At 38.5% G+C, this 18,694-nt stretch overlaps 1 protein-coding gene across 2 annotated transcripts in view; it reads left to right on the plus strand.

Annotated features, from left to right (window-relative positions):
* Positions 1–2,290: 2,290 nt before the first annotated feature.
* Positions 2,291–18,694, plus strand: part of CLINT1 (clathrin interactor 1) — a 35,217-nt gene continuing 18,813 nt past the window's right edge. For both annotated transcript variants that reach the window (XM_034778977.1, XM_034778978.1), the window contains exons 1-6: positions 2,291–2,395; positions 3,104–3,200; positions 4,814–4,922; positions 5,812–5,976; positions 11,484–11,661; positions 17,229–17,472. In XM_034778977.1, coding sequence (XP_034634868.1) covers positions 2,304–2,395; positions 3,104–3,200; positions 4,814–4,922; positions 5,812–5,976; positions 11,484–11,661; positions 17,229–17,472 — 885 coding nt within the window. In that variant the 5' untranslated portion in view covers positions 2,291–2,303. The remainder of the gene's footprint in view (positions 2,396–3,103; positions 3,201–4,813; positions 4,923–5,811; positions 5,977–11,483; positions 11,662–17,228; positions 17,473–18,694) is intronic.

An 18,694-nucleotide genomic window follows, 5' to 3' on the forward strand; every position in this document is an offset into this window, starting at 1 on the left:
AACTTTACTGCTGGATGGTTTTAGAAATGGAGCATGTCTTCCTACTTTAGTGGGGTTTAACTGCACTCCCCCCTCCCATGCTCCATTGCTTACTTTCCCCCCAGTACTGTGTTAGCCCTGTACTTTGAGAAACTATTTAGTTGATGCTGGTATTTTTACTGTAAGTTTTTTTTTATGTGATTTTTTTTTTTCAATCTCAAACTTTACTTGAAATATAGGAAACTCCTTTTTATATTTCCCCCTCCCCATCCATCTCTTCAAACAAGAGCTTGGGGAGGTTTTATAAAAACAAACAGAACCTTTCCTTTTTGACCCACAAGTTTTCCTTACATAGGACAAGAAAACTAGTGTGCTGAAAGCTGCAAAGCTTCTGAAGCCTGTAGTTAAATAAATAAATGAAAATGTTCCATATGCATGAGAACTGAAAATGGTACTAGCTTACATCTGGATGTCTACAGCAAACAAAACAGCAGAAACAGAAGTTTGTAGGGTTTTTTAAATAGTTTTTAATGGTGACTTTATACAACCCTGATTGCTATTGTTCATACCTATTGCTGAGTTTGGACATGCTTTCCTATACAGATCATCGTCTATTGGCTTGCTGATTACTTATTCAGCCATGTAGGTTATGCTTTCTTTAGACAGTCAAATAAAATAGTTTTTCAGAATCTGATTGCAAGGATTCTAATGCTGAGAATCCCTGATTAAGTCTAGGAGTTCTACCTCGGGTTTTATTACCCTCTGTGTCCTTTTCTGGGTCTTAAAAGAACTTTTTGTTTCTCCTTTCTCTTTTGCTTTACTCTCCCAGTTCCATCATCCTTCCTCATGGAGGGTTGGATGAGTGTCACTTTAAAAACCTATTCATGCTTCTCCCTAAACACCCAAACCAGTGACTGTAAAGCCATGTTTTTGCTGCCCTTCCAAATTCAGAGAACACAGGAAGGTGATGAATATTGAACCCAGCCTCCACCGTAGCATTACTACCAGGCCACTGGACCAGTTCCGCATTTCATTCCAGTTGGTTTACAAGACATTCTGTGGACTCCAAGTTGAACACAATCATGTTGCAGCAATTTCTTTCCGATCATGAAACCAGTTGTATAATTATCTACAGTATTTAACAGTCTCTTCTAAACTTCTTAGTATAAAGGGTATAAACATAACCATTGCAAATCTCTTTTAAATACACTAGAGAGTGTGAGGAAAAGTATACAAGTAGGCAGAGTATAGGTAATGGTGTATCTTTTAGTTGTGCAATATTTTGCTGATGTAAATATGCATATGCACAATTATTCCATTTTCCCAGTGGCACAATATCTGAAAAACTACATCTTAAAGTATTGCAGTTGGAGCTCTTTTCACGTGAATATAGTTATTAAGGAATAAATGCACTGAGCCCCTCTTTTGTTAAGGTTAAGGCAGATCATCTTGCTTCCAGAGTATATTAGGACTTTTTTTTTTTTTTTTTTTTTTTTTTTTGGAAGAAAGCATTAAAAATCAGGCTTGTAATTAAACGTTAACATTTTCTGTAACAGCTATTCATTAAGAAGGCAGATTCTTTGACTCTTTTAGAGATGATACTGAAACATCTTATTTCCTCTTTCCATATTGCATTTTTGCAAGAACTCCCGCAGAGGGTCCTTGAACTCTCGATATTGTTTTCATTCCTTTAATCGGCATACAGGGAGCCCTGTAGCTTCTCTCCCTTTCTCCTTCCCATTTTCCCTTAATTAAAACTGTTCAAGCTAAAAAACATACTTCCCTGTGAATTTCTCATCTCCCTTCTTTCCAACTTCTCCTATCTGTGTAATTTTGCTAGCACCTGCTGGGATACTGACATTGTTTGGATTTCATTATAATGCACATGGTTTGAGAAAATACACATCCACTTCTGTTCATTGAGTTATAGAAGTACTGGCAAATAATTGTGCAACATGTAAGCCGACAAGCAAGCCAGCTCTAGCTTGGGAAACTACCAATTTAGACTCTAGTGGTTGTTTCAGTTTTAAGTTGACCAAAAGCCATTTTTACTGGACTGATTCCATCTCTCATGTAATCCCTAGTCTGTCATCTGTATTCTTGAAGACTAATGGAATAGTAAAAACCTTCTTAAAGATAACTTAAATGTGTTGTATAATGTCCTCAGGGTAGCTTCTGCACTAAAGATGTTTTCTTTCCCACCCTGTAGAGGTATCTCATTAAGGTACCCACTAGTGTCATTATTAAGTTTTCATGTGTTTCTCAGTTTGATGCTAATCTTCATGTGTGTGTTAATTTTTTTCCTTTGCAGCACCAACGTGGTTATGAATTATTCAGACATTGAGTCTAAGGTTCGAGAAGCAACCAATGATGATCCATGGGGACCTTCAGGGCAGCTCATGGGAGAGATTGCCAAGTAAGTGATAATTTGACTCAGCGTTGAAGAAAAAGATGCATCTTTATACAGAAATATAAAATTTGCTGCCAGACCAACAGGGTTGCCAGGTTGATATAGAGGAGCTGACAAATAATTAAAAATTAAATTTTAAGATTATATGCTGGGGAAAAAATCATCAGAATCACTGAATCAAAAACCTGTCACAGTATACTTGCAGTGTATTTTATTTTATTTTTTATTTTATTTTTTAATTCTTGGTCTTACTATATGTATCATTTTGTGGGTTTTTCGGAATAAAAAAGATCCTATTTGGGCCCGTTGCTTCAATACTTTTTAAAGGTTTTAAGCAGAGTAAGATTAGCCAAATGTTTGCTCATGAACATATGTATCACTTTATCTTTCAGAGAAGGGCTTGGATAGTGTGTGATGAGCTAGTTATGAAGGGCACCACCATAGTCATGTTGTAGACATTAAACCATTGCTTTGAAGAGAATAGATTCCTCTCCCTCCCCCCCAGATTGATAGATACTCAGCTTTGTTTGAAATGGTGGTGTGTGAAATACATCTGTATAAATAAGAAATTTTGGTAGCTCTTCACTTGGAGTTTGATGGAATTACAATAGTTTTAGACCAAGTCTGCCATCTACTGTCAACATTAAATTGTAGCAAACTATTATGGAAAGTTATGAAAATAATTGCTTTGCTCCTTTTGTTTAATTCTCTTAGAGCTACATTTATGTATGAGCAGTTTCCAGAACTTATGAACATGCTGTGGACTCGAATGTTGAAAGATAATAAAAAGAACTGGAGGAGAGTTTATAAGGTGTGTGCATATAAAAGACATTTTTAGGATGTGATTACTCTTACTCTGTGTACTGCAGAACAAACACTAAGGTATTAATTTTAGTTTCATATCTCGATGCACTGTTGTGCATGTACGTATTCAACTGTTACATTTTTGTATTATCAAGAAACACTAGTTACAATAAACTTTAGATTTCTCCTATCAGATGTTACTGTTAACTCTGTTATAAAAGTCTAATTTCTCTTTTGTTGTTCTGCAGTATTGAGCTTTCTAAAAACAAGTGTTTTGTGTAAAATGCTTTTTAATTAACATAGCAATCTTATTTTACTGTTGCACAAGTGTCAAACAGAATAACATCTACATTTTGTACTTAAAAAAAATCATTTGCATGTATGCCTGTTGATAAACAATTCTTTTTCAAATTATTTTCTAATTCTTTTTAAGCATTCTAAAGGATATTGTTTCTAACTAGAAAAATTAAAATTGTTTCCAAGTTAAACCACTTAAAACTTAATTTCCATTAGCATTCTGCCTCAAAAGAATCCAAATTTTCCCACTCATTTTGAAGATTGTATTTCATTTGCCTTTTTGTCTTACTAGTGGTAGAGAAGCACTGAACACCAGTTGAAGTTTTCTTGGCTTTGAATAATTTGTGTAGCGCAGATCAACTTTTTCCTTAATATTGTTATGCTGTACTTCCAATGTAACAACATATGTGGGATTATATTGGGGGTTTTCGAGGGTGGAGTGGGATTGGTATAGCACATACCATTTTTAAAATTTAAGGTTTAGATCCTACTGTATCTTGTTTGAGGCTCAGATTATAACTAGACAAAAATAATTCTAAGGCATACTCTGTTTTCTTGGGGTGCCCAATGCTTTGTACTCATAGTAATTGTTTTCCCTGAAGTATAATGTAAATTAATATTTAATGCTATCATACATACTACTTAATGTTCTAAAGACTCGTTGGAATTATCTACCAGGTTAGAATATATTGCATTTTGATTACGTATTTTAGCTAGTAGACTCTGCTTCACGTATGACTTTTTTTTAAGATGGAACTTACTGAAGTTCAAGGAAGTTCACAATTTTAAAAAATACTTTTTCAACTTTTAAAAATTTTGTCTTGAAGTTTTCTTTAAGCTTACTCCAGAATACTGTTTTATACATGAACACATTCCTGTAGACAGCAACATAAATAAGTCACCATAAAAATTGCTTTTAAATGAAAAACATTGGGGGAATTGAAGGGGCGGAGGGGAGACAGGAAAACTGTTTTTTGTTTTACAGGGTTAGGTTTGCTTTTTAAATTTCCATAACCATCTTTTTCTGATGAAAAGTTATTTCCTTCAAGAATTAGTGATGATCTAATATTAACAATCTACTTTGGTTTTTACTGAACAAATGCAATCTAAATTTGCTTGTGATACTTATAAACAAAAAAGGGGAAGAAAAAAGAGAACCCGATAAAAGGCAAATCAGTGTAATAGTTACTTATTTAAAAGGGGAACAAATCTTGTCATTGACTAACTTTTGGATTTTAGGGTTTAGTTTTTTATTACACTTAAAACAAATTCTGATAGAGCTTTTGTTCATGCAATCATTTAATGTGCTTTGTATTTTTATAGTCTTTGCTGCTCCTAGCTTACCTCATAAGGAATGGATCAGAGCGTGTTGTTACGAGTGCCAGAGAACACATTTATGATTTGCGCTCCCTGGAAAATTACCACTTTGTAGGTGAGCAATAGAAAAATCTTATAAGCAAATTAAAACAGTAGTTGGAGTTGTCAGTCACCTGAACCAGCTTAGAAGCCTCCCTGCTCTAATTAGAATGTGACTGTTGCCGGTTGTGTGAAGAGTGCAGAATCCAAGACGTGGGACCCTAGAGTATTAATTAGTGAAGACAAGAACTTGCAGAAAAGACTGGCTAATAACAACAGAACCAACACAACATGAGTGTTCGGGTTTATATTAAAATATGCACTAGAGACTGGTCCCCTGTGGTGTCCGTAAAGGAATAGCTTTAATCATATGGGAAGAAAAGGTTAGAGCTCCAAAACACACACATCTGTTTGAAGCTGGGGGTTTTTTTTTCCTCCCACCAAATAATATTTACAGTGCAAAGGCAGCAAGGCCAATGTGTGTTTTGAATGTGAAAGAGGCTGGTGAGAAAAGCAAATTTTAGTTTTTAGCTGAAAGCACTTTAAAAATTCAGTTTTGCAGTGAGACAGAATTCTAGCAATTAGTGTTTCAAAAACTGCACTAAAAAAGCTAAAAACTGGTGCTGCTTCTTAAAATGGGTTAAAATCGGAATAAAATATGAGTGAAGAAAATAGTTTAAATTTGAGCCTGTTTTTTTTTTACTCCAAAACTTACTGCTGTTGATCTGTTAAAGATTAATGTTAGACTTTTCTAAATACAAATTGTACTTAATGAAAATACATGATTTAGTTGATGAAATTTCAATTGAAATAAAATATTGTTTGACCTCCTATTTTAGACAGGTTCAGTGCACTTTAGGATTTTTCTCATAATTGTTCATTTTGTAACTTTTTTTAATTTGTTACGTTGTCTAATGCTCAGTACTAACTGCTACTTCTTTTTTTCCCCCTTTGCCGATATATAGATGAGAATGGCAAAGACCAAGGTATAAACATACGCCAAAAGGTGAAAGAAATGGTAGAGTTTGCCCAGGATGATGATCGACTTCGTGAAGAGAGGAAAAAGGCAAAGAAGAACAAAGACAAATACATTGGGGTTTCTTCTGACAGTGTCGGAGGGTTCAGATATGGTGAGTACAGTGCTGTGTTCCTCAAGTAGATGAGGAGAGCAGTTTGCACCCAATGACATAGCTTGGTTTCATGGAGCAAGGAGCAAATAAATACTGAGCAAATCCTTCCTGGAAATTTGTCCCTTTGTAAAGGACTCTTTAAAATATGCCTGGCACTTTTATTACTCTTATCGAGCTAATAACTTTTCAAATCCTTCTGGTACATCTGAATAGAAATGAAATATTTTCAAATGTATTGGTGGCAGTTTCTCTCAGTCCCTTGGTGGGGTGGGGGGTAGGGGTGTCACTTAAATGAACTAAATGGAGATTTTATTATATGGCTGGTGGTGATCCACTGATGCTTCCAAAACTTAACTGATCTATCTGAAAATTGGCATGTAGGGTCCTTTGCCCCAATGCAATTCTAATGGAAAGTTTGAAGCAAATCAAACCGCATTTTCAGGGCTCCCAGAAGAATTCTGGTTTTGTTTTTCCTTTTTTTTTTTTTTTAAAGATCGCTAATACTTTCTCACGTCTTCATAGCTGAAAATGGCTTGACCTAGACATCCTACCCTTGTCTCAGGGAGCTGACCTCACTGAGTGCCTTTGATTTGTTTTGGTGATGGTGGTGAGTGTGTGGTGTTAAAGTAAAACAATGTGTACCTTAGGATATACAAGCAGATCTTAAACTCCCATGTAGCATTATATGGACACTTGGAATATAGGCCACCATATGTATGTATTTTGATATTCACATCAGGTCTGTGTGTTCTTGTTAATGTGCGTGTGGTGCTGCTTGCTGATCTACAATCTCTAATGGAATTCGGGGGTCTGCATCTGGTCTATGTGATTTTTATGGCATGCGTTGAATCTGCAGCTCCCATGTGCACCTTAAGGAGCATGCTTCCCAGTGCCAGTACCACACCCACTTTGCCTTGACACACTAGGAAACTTGCTGCTGAATATGTACTGTGCTGCTTTATTGCACCCACCAGGCCTTGCAAAACTGAAGGCAGGTCACCTGTTCAGTGTTTCAGTGGGTGCTTGGGAAACTTAAAGGAACCTTGTTGAACAACAGCTGGTATTGAAGCTTAAGGAACTATGGATTTAAGGGGGGAAAACTAAGCAGTAGCTTTGTCTTAAAAATCAGTTTAAAGGGATATTCTAAGGTTAAAATGCAAAAACGTGTAAGTCTGTAAATGCCATTAAGGTCACTTGACCATTCATAACTCTACATCTCTCCTTGACAATAGGCACTCCAGAGCCTAATATGTCCAGGGAAGTTGCCCTTCATCTGCAGGAGTGGTTGCCTAAAAGCTAGCTTGACTTAGGCATGGAATCTCACATCAGGTCTTTTTTTGCCATGCCTTGAAGCTTGCCCACCTCTGTCTGCTTTGCTTAGATGATCACTCATGAGCAATGTAAGGCACTTCTTTATGCACCACTCCCTCCTTGGCCTCCTCTATGCTCCCAGTCCTGCCACAGTGAGGAACAAAGGTCTGAGTGTGCATCTAAATTTGCATCTCTTTTGTGTAGCCCAGTATGTTGCATATAAACCATCAGTCTGTCCATATCCTCCCTGGTATTACTAGAGATCAGGATATTTTCCACTAAGAGGAAAGTCCAACCCTCATGTTCACAACTTCTGAGTGCTCCTGTGCAGTGGAACCAGTGTGGCTTTGTGCGATACTGGACTGTATGTGAAGGAGCTGTGCCAGGAGTATGCATCCTCTCTGTGTGACCTGGAGATTTGCTCTGCACAAGCCACTCTGTGGCACTGGGGACCCTTCCATCACAGTGAGGAGGAAGGATACATGTAAGTGCCAGTTGGCTGAACCGTCTCCATGGTATAGGGAAGGATTTCCTCCCTCTTCTTTCCTCCTCTTCTCCGCCCCCCCCCCCAAAAAAAAAATAGGGTAGACAGGCAGTTCCACCATGCTATAGGATAAGTGCCTCCTTGCAATATATTCCTTTGGATTTATGCTACCTGCTGGGGGCTCTGGTAATCCTCTTGTCTTGTAGAATGCTCACAGGCCACTGCCTCTGTACCTTCTTCATTGTTGTCTCCTATCTTTCTGTCTGGGTTGGCTCTTGTTTCTCTCTGTCCAAAGAGAACTTACCCACCCCGTGTTGATCAGTGGGAAACTTCATTCCTTCTCCATATTCTATTCAGCTCTTTTCACCACACTTCCAAATCTGAACCCGTGTCATCTCATTAAAATGTATTTGTTTTTATACTAAAGGATCTCTAATTAGCATCACTTCATTTATCACTGTATTGAAGTGTTTGCAAACATTTTCATCATCTTAAAATGCCAGCACTAAAAAACCCCTTCAGGCTGAAATTCTACATATAAGGTCAGGTCTTTCAGCTAGGAAGGAATAGTCTCTTATACAGAAAATTGATTTTTTGCAGGAGGATCCAATAGGAATTTTGGGGGGAAATAGTTTTAAGAGTCTTTTTTTTTTTTTTTTTTTTTTAAGTATCCAAAAACATATTAGTTTGGGTTATTTTATGAGTTTAAAAAAATGTGAACAGGCTATATTTTATCATCAAAATAGCCCACAGTTTTTAACAATGCTGTGTCAGGCTAATGTGTAACAAAGTTCTGGAATATGTGGATAAACTTTACATTGGAAAACTTTTTTTTTAACACCCCCACCCAACCTGATATTTCTTTTTGTTGTCTCAATCTATATTTTGGTACATCAGGCCAGGTTTTTCTGCTGCTTGTCAGCATTCTAAATGTTTATAACATACAAGGAAACACAATGTACGTTAAAATACAGAAACAAAAAAGTGCACATTCAGTGCACATTAATGTGCTCCCTAGCACTTTCTCTGGGTAGGAATAAATGATAAATTCTCAGAATGGAGAGGGGTAACTAGTGGTGTTCCCCAAGGGTCAGTCCTAGGACCAATCCTATTCAACTTATTCATAAATGATCTTGAGAAAGGGTTAAAAAGTGAGGTGACAGTTTGCAGATGATACTAAACTGCTCAAGATAGTTAAGACCAAAGCAGACTGTGATGAACTTAAAAAAAAATCTCACAAAACTAAGTGATTGGGCAACAAAATGGGAAATGAAATTTAATGTGGCTAAATGTCAAGTAATGCACATTGGAAAAAATAACCCCAACTATACATACAATATGATGGGCGGCTAATTTAGCTACAACGAATCAGAAAAAAGATCTGGATGTCATCGTGGATAGTTCTACGAAGACGTCCACGCAGTGTGCAGAGGCAGTCAAAAAAGCAAACAGGATGTTAGGAATCATGAAAAAGGGGATAGAGAATAAGACGGAGAATATATTATTGCCCTTATATAAATCGATGGTATACCCACATCTTGAATACTGCGTACAGATGTGGTCTCCTCATCTCAAAAAAGATATACTGGCACTAGAAAAGGTTCAGAGAAGGGCAACTAAAATGATTAGGGGTTTGGAACAGGTCCCATATGAGGAGAGATTGAAGAGACTAGGACTTTTCAGCTTGGAAAAGAGGAGACTAAGGGGGGGATTTGATAGAGGTATATAAAATAATGAGTGATGTGGAGAAAGTAGATAAGGAAAAGTTATTTACTTATTCCCATAATACAAGAACTAGGGGCCACCAAATGAAATTAATGGGCAGCAGATTTAAAACAAATAAAAGGAAGTTCTTCTTCACACAGCGCATAGTCAACGTGTGGAACTCCTTGCCTGAGGAGGTTGTGAAGGCTAGGACTATAATGGGGTTTAAAAGAGAACTGGATAAATTCATGGAGGTTAAGTCCATTAATGGCTATTAGCCAGGATGGGTAAGGAATGGTGTCCCTAGCCTCTGTTTGTCAGAGGGTGGAGGTGGATGGCAGGAGAGAGATCACTTGATCATTACCTGTTAGGTTCACTCCCTCTGGGGCACCTGGCATTGGCCATTGTCGGTAGACAGGATACTGGGCTAGATGGACCTTTGGTCTGACCCAGTATGGCCATTCTTATGTTCTTCCTGTGATGGAGAGCACTATTGATTACCTGGTTTGGTAGACACTTACAACAAACTCTTTCAATATAGTCTTGGTACATACAAGATGGAGAAAAGGCTACAGGCAGCTGGATACTAACATTGAGCCATTTGATCAGAAAGCATATCTGTACTTGTCCGGATTCTGTATTGTACAAAAAACTAACAAAGGAAGTCATTTTGATGTTCACATTTTCTTTTTCAGAGATTAAGATTTTTATTTTTGCATGTGTAATTCAGGTTGGAGAGAGGCATAACTCGGATTCAATTGGACCTTTTCATATTCCTATAACTTATTCATTGTGTGTGGATTTAAAACTGTTTTAATTGAGCATGACCCTTGTATTTTTTTAAGTATCTTACAAGTTTCTTATGAGTTCCCAAATAATTTAATTAATTTACCATTTTTGCTGTCTGCTTGCTAGTTCCATTTCACTCAGGTAAGGCAATAAAAGTAGGCTGGTCAATGTCTCCTTTCTAATTTTCATGCACTATGACCAACATGTTCAAATGTTTGGTGCTTAAATTTTAGCACCTGAATACAAATTTAGGCACCCCATAAGTGGCTTAACATTTCCAGGATCCAAATTACCTGCCTGTTGAAAATCAAGCCACTGATTGGGTTGCTAAAATTTTCAAACTTAGTGCAGTCATCATATTGTTTCAGATTCCAACAATGCAAGGGGAAGTTTTAGTGAAAATATCTTTTAAATTCTTTTTTAAAAAAATTAACTTTACTAAATCTCAGTTTAGATGTGTACATGAAATATTTGCAGGTAATTGAAGAAAAGGTATAATCTCTTTTCTAAACTAACCAGCAGCTAGTTGGAGTTCTTGATTCTCAACATTCAGAAGCAAATTTATTTTGTTGTTAATTCTTGATGGCACTGTAGTGTTGAGAAATGAAAGCACTGACTGGCTGCTGAGAAGGTAAGTTGCTGTACTTTCCTTAATGGTTTCTAAACCTTGTTGTTTGAGGGTTTTTTAACTGGAATAGATGCTAGAAATATTACCATATGTTTTCACACTAGTCTGTTTTGGTGTTTGGTACTGTGCCTCTGTGTATTCATGAGCTTTTAAAATGTATAAAATCTTTGAAAGATTTACCACTTAGTGTGGCAGCTTGGCCAGGAATGCAATATTACACATTAAGTGACCATTATAAAAATGGCATGTTCCAATTCTGATAAGTTGCTTATACAGCCTGAGTTGATTCTCTTATGCTGCTCCTCCAGCAGGGTTTAACAGTATCCTGATGTGCTGTGCTGTGCTGTGCATTACGGTTGTGTAGTTGTCATAAACAAAAGCTTTTGAATCTGCATTCCTGCCACTTAATGATTGGCATTCCATGCTGTGCCTTGCTGTAATAGTGTTGATTCAGCACTGTGGGAGCTTTCGGTTTGCTTTGAAAACTCATAAGGTAACAGTTTTTGTGGGGGTCATGGGGGACAACTCCAAAAAGACTACAGGCTTTTTCTTGCGTTTATCATCAGTGTTATTTCTTCACAAATTGTATAGGTGAAAGATACGATTCTGAGCCCAAGTCAAAATGGGATGAAGAATGGGATAAAAACAAGGGCGCTTTTCCATTCAGCGATAAACTAGGTGAACTGAGTGACAAAATTGGTAGCACAATTGATGATACCATCAGCAAGTTCCGGAGGAAAGATAGAGAGGACTCTCCTGAAAGATGCAGGTACTTCTACTATGTTAAAACAGCTGTATCTATTCTGAATAGTCACTATAATTGTAAGGCTTATTAGGTGTCTGCATTTTTTTGCCTCTTAATAGAAATACAATTTTGGGTCAGTCTGTTGTGTGACACCTCCCCCCCGTTACCCTGCTCTGTTGGTTCAAGGGGGGCCATGTAGCTGTCATCCCCAACCCCAGAGAATAAGGAGGCTCTTTGGGTGGTCTAGAGTCAGCATAAGTGCCCTGGCCTTAAGGGGCAGCTCTGTTTTTTGCAGCCTCAAGCACGGCAGTCAGGCAACCTTCGGCGGCACGCCTGCAGGCGGTCTGCTGGTCATGCGGATTCGGCGGTGTTTCTGGGGTGATCTGCTGGTCCCGCGCCTTCAGCGTACCCGCTGACGAATTGCCGCCAAAGCTGCGGGACCGGCGGACCTCCCGCAGGCATGCCGCCAAAGGCGGCCTGACTGCTGCCCTCACGGCGACTGGCACGCCGCCCCAGGCACGCGCTTGCTGCGCTGGTGCCTGGAGCCACCTCTGCTGGCCTTGCAACTGCTTGTCCAGGGGGAGTCTGGCCAAAGTGCACTGAGCTCTAGTAATTCTCAGCTATTGCAGTGGCCTCCTGGACCCACTGCAGCAGCCTTGAAGCTGCTCTATTTTATAGACGAGTCCCGGCAAACTCCCAAATGACCCAAGAATAAGACGAGACACAGAAATTGCTTACAGCCACTTTAGCCCCACCCTCCACCTCCTATTTTCATTTTTTTTTTCACTGGGTTTCTGTATTGAGCAGATCTCAAGAAGAACAGAGAATTTGGACCACTTACTCCTGTACTTGAAACAAATAGTTTCATTTTCAACTAACCCTTTTGTAAAATATGGCAGATGTTTGTTCACCTGGCCTCTAAATCCTCTGCAGTCAGAAAATAAAACTGAGGTGTTTTTGCCTGCAGTATGAACTCTAAATGCACCACGCTTCAACAGATGTATTAAATTTTATTATTGGGAGATCAAACCCATTCTTAACAATCTGAAATTGCTACAGAGAAAATGCTCATTTAAATAATTTCCTTTTGGGTAAATGTTCTAAAATTGTAGGAATTCTAATACATCTTGCATTTACGTGTATTAGTGGTTTTTCACAACCCTATGTATAAGTGTTTTTAATACCAAGTAGTCCAGCAGGGAAGTGAAAGTAATACTAATGGTGGCACTTTTCAGAACAGGGCAATATGGCCTTCCCCCTAGGACATAAATAAATCAAAAACTGGTACTCTATGCACACATCAGCGTTCCCTCTTAGAATTTATCATCAATAGACTACAAAGAGAGAGAATCAGAAGAAACAAACAACTTGAGATGTAACAATAATGGTACATTGATTTGAGCTTTGTCCTTATCTTTCAAAAGCAATTTTGCACATGAGAACATCCATAAAGATCCTTAGCTATATTTCAAATAGAAAATGAACAAATATTTACCTTGATATTCCCCTTGTGTTGTCTTGTGCTACTACGGTTCTTCCTCCCGCTACTGCTTATCACCTGGATGGATCCTTATCTCCTAGTGTGCCAACCAAGCCCCTCTCTCACCTTCTAATCCCTCCCCAAAACCCTCTTCCTTAGCTAGCTTTCAACTGCTCATTTCTGCTCTACTCCCGTGTTTTTAATCTTCTGCACTAACCAGTTTTCTAACTTAATCATTTGCTCTTTCACACCTCATAGTTATTACATCTTGCATCTTTGGTTGTTATCCTTTCTCTTTCCTTTCATCTTTTACCAGAAATGTCAGCCCAGGGACAATGTCTTTGATTCTATAAAGGGCCATAAAAGCGTTTGGTACTATTAAGTAATAACATCAATTTTAAACAAGGAGTTACAAGGGGAAATTATGCAACATACACCAGCAAAAATGCTCTTCCAAGTGGTAGTTAAGGTTGCACTGCTGAGTCCCACAATGCAAAATAATCGACTTCTGCCAATATGCCGTGTCTCTAGTACCGCACAAAAAGCAGTATTTTTGCCTCAACAGCACACATGTGGCGCCTAGTCTAGAAGCCATTACGTGTGCATTGGGAACTGAAACAAATGGAAGTTTTGTCTGTAGTCCTCAGGCCAGGTCCATATTGTCATAGGAATCTCATGATGTAATGTGTAATTAAAACCCAATAAAAATCCTATTGATAGTTCTTTATACTCCTAGAACTGTTGTACCTATTTTTATCATTTCCCGTTTCATAACCCACTAATTGAATACTACAGGTGCAAGTTCTACATAAATATTTAATATCTAAGCATCGGTGATCGCAAGAAATTGGATTTTAGTAATCATGTGTGGCTTAAAAATCAAAAATCCAACACTGCACAAAATGGTACTTTGAAGAATGTGTGCAGTAGATACGGAGTTTGTATCCTTCCCTTCTGGGTTCATGGAAATAACGTAAATCAGTGGTTCTCAACCAGGGGTACACATACTCATGGGTATGCAGAGGTCTTCCAAGGGTACATTAACTCATCTAGATTTTGCCTTTCCCAACTTATCAGTATGGCTGGCTCATTGGAACTGAAATAGTAGAAGAGAAGGCAATTCAGAAAGCAGTCGCTAAAAGCCTCTGGTTTTCCTTTGTTGGGATTCCCGCTAATCTTACACTAATGATCCAAGCTTGACCCCAGTATCCTCCTTGCTTTGCACTCCATTAATGCTGATCCCATCCTTATGTACAGAAGCAGTATTTTCCAAATTGTCTGCAGGTACCTTAATGCATCTGTAAAACAGTTTTTTAATACCAAACAGGAATTCTTGAACTCTGTCCAAATTTATTTCTCTCCACCTTTTAAGAAGCTAGGGTAGGCAGCAGATGGCAAAGGAAAACAAAATGTGGTGTTGGTCTCCTATAAAACCATAAGTGTCATCTTTGCTAAAGGTGACCTTGGTTTAAAGAGTGGTAATCCTTCTTTGCGGGCTGACTAGGTTTAGACATTCTGCCTCAAACTATCTCCCCCCGAATCAAAGAGACAGTAAACCATTTTCACTCCTTCGGGGTGGGGGGGGGGAGGAGAATCTAAAGCAAAGGAAGAGACCACAGGCTAGAGTTCAGCTCCTGGCTGTTACGTGAACATGCATCGCTCATAGGACCTTATCTTTAATGATTCAATATGATACTAGATGAAACTTCTTAACATTCACTATGCAGTTCTCACATGAAGCGGTACGATTTTATAGGGATTTATTCCGTACATAGTAAACACACTTAAAGTGAACGTTCATCTATAATGTTTCATTGCTGTTAATGTGACCATCAAAGAAAAATCAAAACAAATCTCCTGAGACATTCAGTTTGAAGCAGTACAGTTTATTATAGAAAATTGGGCACTGTAATATTTTATGTCCTACATTTCAGTGTATATATATTTAACCTCTCTGGAAAACGTTCAGATATAACACATGCATCCACCTAAACATTGCTTCTCTAATGCTGTGGATTTTGGAGGTCAGTTGACCACTCAAACCCTTTTTATTTTTGTAGAGCTAGAATTTCTGGTAGTGCAGCAGTTAAGATGGTGTAGATCACTAAAGGGTCATGTGTGTCTTACTCTTGAGCAAGTGAGATTAACCTTACTACGTTCCTCTGAAACTTATGCTATAGTGTAATATGGGCATGCATCTGAAGTGCACATTTCATCGGTGCATGTGACAATACCTGCACTTGATAACCTCTCCTCTCCCTCAAGTTCCCCACAACACATGCACACTTGGGGCTGCACTGATGTGGTTAACAATTAACAATAGTAATTGTATTGCAGTAGTACCTAAAGGTCCCAATCAGGGTCGGAGACCTGTTGTGCTAAGCACTGCATGAACACACAATGGAAAGAACCTGCCCCAAAGGAACTTACACTCTAAGCCAGGAGGGGTGACTAAATGATGCATTGCATTAGTGAGCTTGCCAGTCATCTTTGGAGACTTGGATTAAAATCCTGATATTACAACTGAAAATGAATGTAGTGGTCTCCTTCTATTCCCGCACTTGTACATGGTGCTAATAGTACTGTAGGCTCAGAGGGCCAAGAGCTGGAACAGCTGAGAGTTGCTACAAGTCTGGGACTAGGTGCACTGGCAGAGCTGTGTGCAGTCTTTCACCACACGTGCTTGTATGTCTGGCTAAAGCTAATGCTGTTAGTCTTTGAAAGCACTTCCAGTGGCAACTAGATTGTATGTGTCCCATTTCCTCTATGTATATGAAATATGCCAAACTCCCCACTATTCTCAGCAGAGAACAAAGGCTACCCTTTAGAGTATATTGTGGTTGTCCTATCCCCAGAGGGCTGGCGCTTCCACTATGCGACCCTAGGGCGGCAGGATTTGGGGGGGCGGCATTTTGCCGTCCTTGGCGGAAATTCGGCGGCGGGGTGTCCCTCCGCTCCAGGTCTTCGGTGGAAATTCAGCAGCGCGTCCTTCACTCACTCCAGGACCCACCGCCGAAGCGCCCTGAAGACATGGAGTGGAAGGACCCCCGCTGCCAAATGCTCTGAGGAGGGGCGCTGCTGCCTAGGGCGTCAAAAACCCTGGCGCCGCTCCTGTATCCCCACTGACAAAAGGACAGTCTTTGTTCAATTAGAGATGTTAGTACTCTTGTGCATTATTAAAATATAAAAACCTTCCACTTTTAATTATGTACCCAGAAGGGGATTGCTATTTCAAAATAGTTTTTCAATATATTTAAGCTTTCTGTCCAGCATTTTTCATTGTTATGTACAATTCTGTTGCCCTAATGATAAAATGCAATATGCCTGTTGCAAAAATGAATGATATTTTACATCTTTTTGGGTCACAAGCAAAGTAAGAATGGAGAATTTAATATTCAGACTAAACGTACATTACACTGTGGTACATAAAAAGATTTCAACTAAAACAGACACGTGCTTTGAGGTGTTCGAATAAATGTGTTTTCTGAGCTGGGAAATTTAGAACAGTTTTGTATAATACTGGGAAACAATCTTATTAAAGCTGGGTAACCATTTTTCACAAATACTTGAAAGAAAATAAAAGCCCATATATCTCAAATGGGATATGGGCTGGAAGTGGAGTTGGTATGCTTGACATCTTAAGGCCAGCACCCTTTCTTGAAGCGCCGCTTCATTTCGACCAGTGAATAACCTTTTGGGGCAAGTATTGAATAGGCCTACCAACTTCACTCTTTTTCTAAATATCCCTAATTATAACAGGCCAGACAGCTGTATCTAACAAAGACCTTTAAACCCCACACATGCACAGAAAAGTCTCTGAAAAATTGGGATAATGCTAGCCCCACTTTTGTAAAGTGCCCCATAAGTGTAAAGTATTAATTTCTCAAATATTAAAGCTGTGTACTCCTTTCCCTAAGTCGCTGTCTACACAGTCTTTTGTTAATACAAATCAACACTCTTGTCAAAATTCTTAGGCCAGAGTTCAGCGTCCATTGAAGTAGATGAAAAGACTCCATTGATTTCAGTGGGCTTCGGATCTTGGTGAGGAGGAATTGAATCATATTTGTACTGATTACTATCAGTTTTGTTTCATTCTTCATTGCTCTTCTAGTGATAGTGATGAGGAAAAGAAAGCAAGAAGAGGTAAATCCTCCAAAGGTGAATTCAAAGATGAAGAGGAGACGGTGACGACCAAACATATTCATATAACACAGGCCACAGAGACCACCACCACCAGACACAAACGCACCGCAAATCCTTCCAAAACCATTGATCTGGGAGCAGCAGCACATTACACGGGAGACAAAACAAGTCCAGATCAGAATGCAGCTCATACCCCACAATCTACAATAAAGGTAAGATGTAACTTCCATTCTTCCAACTCTGAAACCATGTTTGTTTTAAGAACAAGGGAACTCGGAATTAAGTAGATTATAGAGCAGCCCAAAGACTAACTATTTTCCCAGAAATTAAAGGGTTGGATTTTCAATAGTGTCTAAGACCCTAAAATTGGACCTAGAATAAATGTCCCTTATCTAGTAATATAGTGCCGTCGCTACACAAATTTAGAATGGACAGGCTCTGATGGGTGGATGTTTTTTTTTAATCATTTCTCTATTTTAATCTCTATTTAAAAAAATAGCAGGAGGAGAGTATTTAAGGTTCAAAAGATACTTCTATTTTTAATCTCCAAATGTCTGGTATTTCAAAACATTAGCATTCTATACAATACGGATTTGTAACAGTTTTTGTTTTAAAAACACCACATTCAGCCATATGTAATTAGCAAAGCTCTCAAAATACAAAGCCCCAACTTAAAATACAGAAACATGATTTTGATTTATCACTAGACTGAATTTCAAGCTTCTAAATTGTTTGGACATACCTAAGGGGAAAAAAATACTTGTGGCAAGTTTCTTTTTCCCTAGCCATTTAGTAAGTTCACCAATATTGTCCAACTCGTCAGTCTCTATTGCTACTGGGTACTAGAAAACTCAGTGTCTGGGGCCAGTGTTTTTAATTACAGTCATATCTAAGCGACAAAATAATTGTTGGAACAAGTTTGTGGCCCAACCACAACTAACTTTTTTTCTGTACACACAGGCAAAAGGGGGAAGGGGGAGAAGTCTTATAACATGGCTGAGTTGAAAGCCTGTTTCACAATAGTGTTTAAAATATCTACTTATGTAGTATAGGTGAAGGCTCTAGTCTTCCTAGCTTCCCTTGGGTTTCTACTAATATTGTATTTCCTTACCTGCCCCATCTGTTATCTTTCTGCCTTTTGTCTCCCTGTAATTGTGGGCATGCCAGACTCTGCGAAACAGTTATTTATGGTCAATCCACAGTATGAATCTTTGTACAGTTCACTTACACGCATCAGAAAATATTGAAAAATTCAAGAGCCTATTGACATCTCTTGGAAAATGGCAAAAACTTTTAGATGCACATCTTGCCTAAGTGTCTATCTTTTATATTGTCTATTTTTAGTCTGACACTGACTTGCAAAGTGGATCTTTATTCCTGGCCTGCTCTTTGTTCCTTATTTGAAATTGTAATCCTCTGAAATTAAACTTTCTT

Source organism: Trachemys scripta, chromosome 8, assembly GCF_013100865.1.
Source record: "Trachemys scripta elegans isolate TJP31775 chromosome 8, CAS_Tse_1.0, whole genome shotgun sequence".
Classification (NCBI taxonomy): domain Eukaryota; kingdom Metazoa; phylum Chordata; order Testudines; family Emydidae; genus Trachemys; species Trachemys scripta.